This window comes from Scylla paramamosain, chromosome 19, assembly GCF_035594125.1.
Source record: "Scylla paramamosain isolate STU-SP2022 chromosome 19, ASM3559412v1, whole genome shotgun sequence".
NCBI lineage: Eukaryota > Metazoa > Arthropoda > Malacostraca > Decapoda > Portunidae > Scylla > Scylla paramamosain.
Genome location: NC_087169.1, coordinates 15,941,142 through 15,951,141, shown reverse-complemented (window position 1 = coordinate 15,951,141; position 10,000 = coordinate 15,941,142). Strand labels below are relative to the sequence as shown.

At 46.8% G+C, this 10,000-nt stretch overlaps 2 protein-coding genes and 1 non-coding gene across 3 annotated transcripts in view; 2 read left to right on the top strand and 1 right to left on the bottom strand.

Annotated features, from left to right (window-relative positions):
• LOC135110003 (uncharacterized protein DDB_G0271670-like) overlaps positions 1 to 928 on the top strand; it is a 4,998-nt gene extending 4,070 nt beyond the window's left edge. Inside the window, exon 2 of the mRNA XM_064021995.1 lies at positions 1 to 928. This exon is cut by the window's left edge and continues 240 nt beyond it. Within this exon, the coding sequence (XP_063878065.1) occupies positions 1 to 787 (787 nt within the window). The 3' untranslated portion in view covers positions 788 to 928.
• A 737-nt stretch (positions 929 to 1,665) lies between these two features.
• The window catches only part of LOC135110002 (uncharacterized), a 13,867-nt gene continuing 5,532 nt past the window's right edge, over positions 1,666 to 10,000 (bottom strand). The window contains exons 2-4 of the mRNA XM_064021994.1: positions 7,514 to 7,654; positions 2,951 to 3,049; positions 1,666 to 2,491 (exon numbers count right to left, since the gene is read on the bottom strand). Coding sequence (XP_063878064.1) covers positions 1,757 to 2,491; positions 2,951 to 3,049; positions 7,514 to 7,654 — 975 coding nt within the window. The 3' untranslated portion in view covers positions 1,666 to 1,756. The remainder of the gene's footprint in view (positions 2,492 to 2,950; positions 3,050 to 7,513; positions 7,655 to 10,000) is intronic.
• Positions 6,525 to 6,596, top strand: Trnah-gug (transfer RNA histidin (anticodon GUG)). The gene has a single exon. It is a non-coding gene; the product is annotated as a tRNA-His (tRNA).

The window sequence follows — 10,000 nt, the reverse complement described above, 5'->3', positions numbered from 1 at the left end:
CAACTTCTCCTCCTCCTCCTCCTCCTCCTTCAACTTCTCCTCCAGTTCCTCCTTCAACTTTTCCTCCAGCTCCTCTTCCTCCTTCAACTTCTCCTCCAGCTCCTCCTTCCACTTCTCCTCCTTCTCCTCCTCCTTCTCCTCCTCCTCCTCCTCCTCCTCCTCCTCCTCCTCCTCCTCCTCCTCCTCCTCCTCCTCCTCCTCCTCCTCCTCCTCCTCCTCCTCCTCCTCCTCCTCCTCCTCCTTCAACTTCTCCAGTTCCTCCTTCAGTTTCTCCTCCTCCTCCAGTTCCTCCTTCAATTTTTCCTCCAGCTCCTCCAGTTCCTCCTTCAACTTCTCCTCCTCCTCCTCCTCCTCCTCCTCCTCCTCCTCCTCCTTCAACTTCTCCTTCAGTTCCTCCTTCAACTTTTCCTCCAGCTCCTCTTCCTCCTTCAACTTCTCCTCCAGCTCCTCCTTCCACTTCTCCTCCTCCTCCTCCTCCTCCTCCTCCTCCTCCTCCTCCTCCTCCTCCTCCTCCTCCTCCTCCTCCTCCTCCTCCTCCTTCAACTTCTCCTCCTCCTCCTCCAGTTCCTCCTTCAACTTTTTCTCCAGCTCCTCCTCCTCCTCCTCCTCCTCCTTCAACTTCTCCTCCTCCTCCAGTTCCTCCTTCAACTTTTTCTCCTCCTCCTCCTCCTCCTCCTCCTCCTCCTCCTCCTCCTCCTCCTCCTGTTCCTCCTTCAACTGTTTCCCCTTGTCCTGTTCCTCCTTCTGTTTCTACAACTCCTACTTGTCCTCTCCTACATCCTCCTGACCCTTCTGCTCCTCCTTCCCCAGCTGCTCCTCCTACTCCTGCACATTCCGGCTCCACTCCACCGACTCCCTCACTCTCCACTCCCACTGGTGTTCCTATTCCTTCTCCTTCACTCTCTGATCCTACTGACCCTCCTATTCCTTCTCCTTCACTCTCTGATCCTACTGACCTTCCTATTCCTTCTCCTTCACTCTCTGATCCTGTGCTCACCGTTCCTGACCCCAGACCCTTCCCTCCTGTCGATCCTATGTTGCTGCCATCAATTATCAAAAATATGGGTGAGGTGGATGGGATAATAGGCTCGGGTGCAGCTGGTGGTGGAATAATGGTCGGTGGATTAGGAGGAAGAGGGGTTGTTGTTGGTGGATTAGGAGGAAGAGGGTTGTTGTTGGTGGATCAGAGAGGAAACCAGCAGGTGGGTTAGGTGGATCAAAACAGGGTGGAGGCGGAGGGCCGTAATTTGGTGGAGGGGGTGGGGCGCCCTTGGGGAGGCAGTGGAGGGGAGGTGGGATTGGGGAGCTGTATTGTGGTGGTGGTGGAGGAGGAGGGCCGTACTGTGGTGGGGGAGGGGGCCTGTACTGTGGTGGAGGAGGGGGCCTGTACTGTGGTGGGGGTGGTGGAGGGGGTTCATATTGTGGTTGGGGAGGGGGGGCGTACTGTTGTGGGGGTGGATGGTGTGGTGGAGGGCCATAGTGTGATGTTGGGGTCGGCTGTGGATGAGCGTGTGGTGTGGAGATCAGTGGATTATGCTGTGGTGGGGGAGAGTGACCGGGAGGGGGTGGGGGAGGGATGTATGACCCTGAGTGTGGAGGAGAGTGGGTATGGAGTGGATGATGTGTTGGTGGAGGTGGAGGCCCGTATGCTTGCTTTGGGGGATGTGGATGTGATGGAGGTGGAGAAATATGTGGCTTTTCAAGTGGCAGTGGATTGTGTTTAGGCAGATAGATAAGTGGAGGGGGAGCTTGAAGTTTACTGGAGGGAGTGGGTGGGGGGCGATTTTAAGGGAGGATGGGGAGTAGATGAGAATTTTAGGGGGCGACTCTTGCAGCTTGTAAGGGGAGGGTGTGGGGCGAGGAGACGGTGATGAGAAGACTGGAGTGCTGGGTGAGGAGACTGTGAGGTCATGTTGGCGGTGTATGATGTAGCTGGTCTTGCCTTTGGGGAGTGGGGGGTGCCGGGGAGGACGAAACTGAAGATGGATTTTATGGGATGCGTCTTTTGGTTTCTTACCGTGCCGTACGTGTTGCTCGATTTGTGAGAGCGAGTTGAGTTCGCGTAGGCCGCAAACTCCAATTTAGCCGGTATTATCTGTGGTGTGTAGGACTTATCCGAATGGAAGCGAATGTGGTCTGGTTTTTCATGTCGGATTACGGGATAACTTAACTTGCTTCGTTGCGTATTGTATCTGCCAGAATTTCTTGGGGATACGTTGATGTCGTGGCTGAAGACGTTGTAGCTGGGCCTGATGGTTTGCGATGAAGGCCTGCCGATGCGTGGTGTGGGGCTGACTGCACCACTGCCATGCCTGTGTGAGTGGCCTGATCCAAAGTGCCGCGGTGAGAGGCTGCTGGGGGCCCTGTAGGGTGTGGTGACGAAGTACCGGGTTTGGTGTGCCTCTGCGTGAGGTCCGTGGGGCTTCTCGCCGTCACCCAGGGGCGTGGCGGACCGGGTGTGAATGTCGCTCTCTGAACCGGCATTGGAATCCTGTTAGATGAAGTCATGATTAGATTTCAGATGCATTTCTAAAAACTGATACTAAAGCGATGTTGTTATGGTCCGTCGCAAGTTGAAATAATGGTTAGAGCTAGGTGCGTTACTTAACACAGGACGTAAGTGTGTGTGTGTGTGTGTGTGTGTGTGTGTGTGTGTGTGTGTGTGTGTGTGTGTGTGTGGCAAGATAGAAATGAATGGAAATTGTTTTCTGAATGTTGATGGCGGTGTGGTCATCAGTTGTCCCGGCCAGGAGGTTGTTAAGGGTTGTTTGCATTCGATTGTAGTCAGGATGGTCGTTGTGGATGGCTGTGTGTGTGTGTGTGTGTGTGTATACATATATATTAAGACCCAGTATGACCCATCGGCTTTACTCTTCTTTCATCCACTCTTACTCCCATCCACTTCCCACCGTTCAGGCCCTTGCACTCAACTCTCCCCATCATTACTTACATGTGACTCGGTCTGGGGCGCGTCTAGTCCCTTTAATTCAGCCTCAGGGTCTGCTTCACTTGCTATTTGGTCCGCATACTGGAAGGAGTCGTTTGGTACCTGGGGAAGAGGTGCAGGTGTCAGTGAAAAAGGGTTATTGGTGAGAGATATTGGGGCATGTGAGGAAAATTAGTTATATTCTTGTATTTTTATCGGAAGGCGCAGCTTATTGTTTAACAGCAGTGGTTGTGGGATGAAGTGGTGGCTGTGGGACGGATCGAATTGTTTCATTTTCATTATTGTGACTTGCGTTTCGAATTGTGTGTTTTGAAAGTATGTGTGTGTGTGTGTGTGTGTGTGTGTGTGTGTGTGTGTGTGTGTGTGTGCTAGATGTTTTCTGGTATTAATAAACAGGCAACGGATTGAAATAATGGGCAAGGGAAGGGAAGCCATTGTCCTGCTGTGTGATCATCGCAGTTATTGAGTGGTAATTAGTGGTCTTTTAGCTTCAGAGTTTCATAATCTTCTCCTCTTCTCATAATGCTTCTGCTCGCTGACCGGGATGATTACTGGCTATTTATATTTATTGACACTCATGGTACTTAATTTTTTTTTCAGAGTCATTTGCTTACCTTGACATGGAAGGTAGTGAGATAGCTTCGTGTCGCTCATCATCAATAACATGCAGTAAAAATAAATAAGGTACAAAATAAAGTCCAAGTTGCTTAAGAATATTTAACATCAAGCAGGACCAGAAGCCGAAGTCATGATGAACGGTAAATGTCGAGCGAGAAGAGAGATACAAGAAAGACAGTCCACACATTGCTGCCAAACACGTCACCATCACAGCGGAGCAAATGAGTCTCACTTATTGCTGCAAGTTGAATTATTTGTGTCACCATTAAAATGTCACTAAAACTCGCAAGGCTGTTATGTTCTTACCAAACACTGCATAACATGTGGGTTTGGCACTACTATCGAACCACCTGGCTTGACGGGGATCCTTTAAATGGCGTGTGAATAATGTGCTTGTACCCGACACTCACTTTTGTTCTCATTTAGTGCGTGTATGTAAAACTGGATCCTTGCGATGTTTGTTGGTGTTTTTGTATCTGTAGTGAAAGTCTATCAGTCCAGGTTCTTTTGGGAAGCTTCAATTGAGGTGAAGGTGAGCGTTTTCTGGCTACGAGATGACGTGATTAGAAAAAGTGACGCTCCAGCAGGATGCACCAACACTGATTTGTATTAATTCTCTCTTTCTTCATCACCTTTCACGTGGCCGCGGTAAAGATCGTGAACTTCAAATCTTCTTCACTTTCAACTTCCTCAGTCCAGATTATAACCCTTTGTCTCTTGTATAAAAAGAAATATTCGCCCTCAAACGTCTTATACTTCGGTTTTCACAACAAACCTTCAAAATTTTTACCTTCTTTTAACTTAAGTGCTTTTCAGTTTAGTACCTTAATTAATCAATAATCCTTGACTTTCGTGAGTGTCCTTCACATTCAGAGAGAGAGAGAGAGAGAGAGAGAGAGAGAGAGAGAGAGAGAGAGAGAGAGAGAGAGAGAGAGAGAGAGAGAGAGAGAGAGAGAGAGAGATGTGTGGTGTTAGGATAATTACATGTTCTAGGGCAAATTTGAATGCAGGTGTGGTGGGTGAGAATTTATGATTTTTCCTGTGGTGTTTTGCATCGCTATACTTTCACGGCGGGTGGCAGTCTGGGAGGTGACTGCGCTGCCTGAGTGGGGCCAGACCTTGTGTGGTTATATTAGTTATGTCAGAAGGTACTTTTTTTCGTACTTTGTGGCCCCATACCAGTTTTAACTAGCAGATATACGCACACACACTATAATTTACGTACACACTCAACCATGCACGTAAGGAGTACGAATTTACATACACACACACACGTATAACCTCTACTATTGCTACTACTACTACTACTACTACTACTACTACTACTACTACTACTACTACTACTACTACTACTACTACTACTACTACTAGTACTACTACTGCCTCTGCTGCTGCGACGACAACAACAACAACAACAACAACAACAACAACAACAACAACAACAACAACAACAACAACAACAACAACAACAACAACAACAACAACAACAACAACTACTACTACTACTACTACTACTACTACTACTACTACTACTACTACTACTACTACTACTACTACTACTACTACTACACTCAATACTATTTCCTATCCTCTTTTCGAACGCTACAACGACAACCAAATGATCAAATAAAGGCACTTGCATCACCCACACCCTCACCTCATAGCCACACCTACAGATCCCATCCCAGCCGCACTGACGCACCCAGACCGTTCTCAGCACACTGAAAGGCGGCCTTTAAGTCATTTTAGTTTTTACCGCATCGTAGAAAGTTGACTGCCCTGCTTTTCATGCGCAAGTCGCCCTGTCAAATGTCACCGGAGATTAGAAAAAAGACTGTGTTAAGAGGTATACTATATTAAGATTTTCATCCCCGGGAGAGAGAGAGAGAGAGAGAGAGAGAGAGAGAGAGAGAGAGAGAGAGAGGAGAGAGAGAGAGAGAGAGAGAGAGAGAGCAATATACTAAAGACTCGTACCATAAATTCAATTAGGAACACACGGACTGATATTAATAATAATCAATAGATATTTGTAGTGTATATTTAAATGTTAGTGTGTGTGTGTGCAACAAGAGAGAGAGAGAGAGAGAGAGAGAGAGGAGAGAGAGAGAGAGAGAGAGAGAGAGAGAGAGAGAGGAGAGAGAGAGAGAGAGAGAGAGAGAGAGAGAGAGAGAAAGTCAACATATGGTAGAAAAAAAATCCTCTAATGAACCAGGAAGTTTAGCAGCAAACCAGTTACTCCACATAAGCTCAAGTAATACTCTCTTTTTTCACGCACTGGTCAAAATTTGGCCGAGTGATATTTAAGGTGACTGGTTAGAAAGGAGTGCCTGCTTGTCTGTCTGTCTGCCTGTCTGCCCGTCCGCCTGTGTGCCCGCTGCTTTCTTCTCTTGCCCCTCCCGCTTCTTTTTCCCCGCCACTGTCCTTTAGGTGTGGCAGGCTGCGCGAATGAGTGATAGTGAAGTGATAGTAACCGCAGCACTATCTTTTACTATTACCATCTCCATTGTTGGACTCAGGAAGAAGCAAGTTATAGTAGGCAGTGACTTGACTCTCTCTTTGTTCGTCCTGTTTCTTTTTCCTTTATTTCTTACGTCCGAGGCGCAGTTTGTTGTTCTTAGCGATCAGGAAAACCGTGGCGCTTGCAGGATGGGTTTGTTCATCGCTGAGGGCGGTGATTGAGGTGGGGAGGAACGCGGGTGTGTAATGCGGTGAGGTGGGACAGGCTGAGGGTTAACACTGCATCGCTTTGTCAGTGTTCTGGTGATGCTTATCTTCTTTTCGTATAAGTGTGTTTCAGTTACGTGTAGTGTTCTTCTTTATGTTCTTTCTTTCCTTCCTCCCTCCTCCTCCTTCTCCTCCACCTCTTCCTCCTCCTCTCTTTCAAGTCTTTCATTTATCCCATAGTAAATATAAAAGAAGAAGAATGTGGAATCTTTCAACGTAATCCGTAGCACGCGTGGCCGTGATCGTATAGTGGTTAGTACATTGCGTTGTGGCCGCAATAACCCAGGTTCGAATCCTGGTCACGGCAAAATGTTCGCTCGTTTTTTTTTTTTTTTTTTTTTAGTAACCGTTCGATTTACTTATTGATTGATTAAATGTATAACTTGTCATAATGTCAGTAATGCACATCATGTAGTGCTTTCTGGGATGAAGGAACACTTTTCATTTGTGTGTGTGTGTGTGTGTGTGTGTGTGTGTGTATGGTATATATTGCTAGCCATCTCATCGATTGTTCTTTGCTATCCATTATATATCTCTACATCTGACCAAGTCTTTCATCTTTGCTCATGTGATTTTAGTAGAAATAATGTGTGTTAAGCCAACATACCAGGAGTTTCATCACCACCACCACCACCACCACCACCACCACCACCACCACCACCACTACATTTCAGCAATGACGGAAAATATAAAATGAAGTTTTCTGAACAGAGGCCACTGCAAAGGAAGCTGACAAAATCAAATGGAATCCGAATCGAAAAATATGTTAAAGTAAATTACGCCTTGTCATTCTGGATAATTAGGATTGTAAGAAAACTGCCTGTAGAAGAATGGGCGGCAGGTAGAAAACAATTTGATATCAGCCTTTTTGAACTTGTAGGCGACATGTTTGGGTTCATGAACAGAGGACGCGAAACTTCAATGTCGAAAGAAGAAGAAGAAGAGGAAGCGGGATACAAAAAAATGATTCCTAGCTATTAATTTTCAACTTCTTTATGGGAAAATTTCTTCGTGTCATTTGCCAAACTTTGTGACATTGAAGAGGTCACGGAGCACACACACACACACACACACACACACACACACACACACACACACACACACACACACACACACACACACACACACACACACACACACACACACACACACACACACACACACACACACACACACACACACACACACACACACACACACACACACACACACCTTGTCACTAACCTGCTGTTTAGTTCTTTCCTTCGTCGAGGAAATGAAGGAGACATGCTTGGTTGGGGTTTGGACGGGGGCGTCGAGGGGTCCTTGGGAAGCCTCTGGGACTGTGGCGCTTTGACACCTCGTCGTTAGCACCGCCGCGCAGGCCTGGGGGAAGCAGAGACCGGGTGCCTTCACTCCTCTGCAGCTCTTTAACTTGTTGGGTCTAAGCTCCGTCTGTTTCTTTGTTTAATGGTCGTCACTGTTTCCTCTTGTCTCAGTGTCTTGTATGCTATTCTCCCTCTTGCTTTATCTTTGTCGCTATGTTATGCATTAGTAGTCTCTCGTCCTCTGTTTTCATTCTTATCTCTGTCGCTGTTGTGTTTGTACGTCTCCTTCGTTACCATTCCTGCTCTCTCTCTCTCTTTGTGTTGCATTTTCCAATTATAATATTATATTCTATTTCCTTCTAGCTCATTTCCTGCTTGTTCCCTTTGTTGCTGGTCTGGTTCTTGCAAATGATTTACCCTTTTGTTATCGGTCGTTGCTTTAGTCGCTCCAGTCCATCATGTCTTTCAGTCTCTTTATTGCTGCCTCTGAGTGTTGGAATGTTCTTAGTCCAGTTACCGCTGCTCATGTTTGCGGTGCTCCTGTCACTAAGTCTGTTGTCTCACTGTCTATAAAAGCAGTCATTACAGGCCACAGACACGCAGCCGCCCCCTCCTGCCGCCTCAAGTTCACGCCTCGCCTCCTGCTAACATTTGGCGTCCGCTGAGTCATATGTGGACGTTGGTAAAATCTAAATTATTGTTATTTTTTTTCTGAATGTCCAATTTACTTTTACTTAATCTGTGGTTATTTGGTTGACTTTCATGAGCTTAACTGTCTCGTTGACACACTTTTTTATTTATTTTTCATGTTGTTCATAATCCTCTTTTTTATTTTACGTGTTATGTGGTTAGTTGTTTGCCTGTTATCAGCCTAACCTCAGCGACAGTTATGTTATTCTTGCTTGTTGTTCTTTTTGGTTTGTCTCTTAATGCTCGTGAGTAACATAATTTTACATCATTACTAATAATTAGTTGTTACTTAGAGGAATGACTTAAAAATCTTTCATAAAACGGACAAAAATTATGATTTACAAAATGTAAAAGAAACCAAAAAAACAAATATATCTCTCAAAAGTCTCACGAAGCGGATAAATTATACAATAAGAGTTAAACTGAAAACAGAACTCGCGGATAAATTAAAGCTGGAGATCTTCACTATTCATTGCCGCGGCGCTCGTCTTCGTCAGGGTACAGAGATGCAGTACTCGAGGCACAGACACAGGGCTCATTATTACATCAGGATTAACAAGGTTTGCCTTCACCATCCTTCCCCGCTGAGGTCTTTAAATTACCATACTTGAACAATTAGATAAGCGAAGTCAGGCTTAGCGGTGACTACATCACCCCAGACTCGAACCCAGGCACACGGGCGTCAGGCAAACACGCTAGTGGATGCACCGTGGAGGCACTGGTCTTAATCCTCAGAAGGAGTCCTGCATGTTATTATTCCATTCTTTTGAATCTCCATTATTCTTGAGTGAAAAGATTAATTGCTGGTTTTTATTCCATCGCTTTTGTCACCCGGCGTCGAGGCAGAAAGTGGACTGTAGGTGGGCGGTCAAGGGGCAGGAGGCAGGCGGCCAAAAAGCAGGAGGTGGGCGGTCGAGGGCCAGGGGGTGGGCGGCGGCGAGGCAGGAGTAAGGTGGCGGAACGTGCATCAAAACACTCACCAAAAGAGCCACAAAGACTCCCTCAGGGGCACCGCATTTCCGCGCCGAGAGGGAACCCTTTGATCACACACTGTCTCTTTCTCTTATAAGTTCCAAATAGTGTAAGTCGTTCACTGCATGACCTCAAGCGTCGACATCCCCACGTCGTCCCTTCTTTATCACTGATCAAGTGCGCTCGATTCTGCCACATTTATATAAGCTCTGCTAAGGGGGGAGGAGGGTAGTCACCTTTCACGCGGCTGCTGGTTGGTTCGTTTCCCTAACTCGAGCAGACGACCTCGCCCAGCTTGAGGTGACATCTAAAGCACACTGGGGGCTTGGGGAAGGGGGGGGGTGGAGGAGGGAAGGGAAGGACTGATGGGAGAAGGCAGACTCAGAAGGTAAAATTGTAATAGTAAACAGGTAAACATTGGCTGGGGGTGTATTCTTACAGTAGGTACTTTCAGCTGTAGCGAACCAAAAGGGCACACACACACACACACACACACACACACACACACACACACACACACACACACACACACACACACACACACACACACACACACACACACACACACACACACACACACAAAACACACCCGTTTGTGCTTTTTGCCTGCGAATTTGAAAGGTGTCAGCAAGGCAGTCAGGTGGTCACTTTTACCCGTAATAACTGGAACTACTTGGCGAGGGATTTTAGAGTTCAGTGGTGGAACTCATCCCTGAAGTATATATGGTAGGAGAGAGAGAGA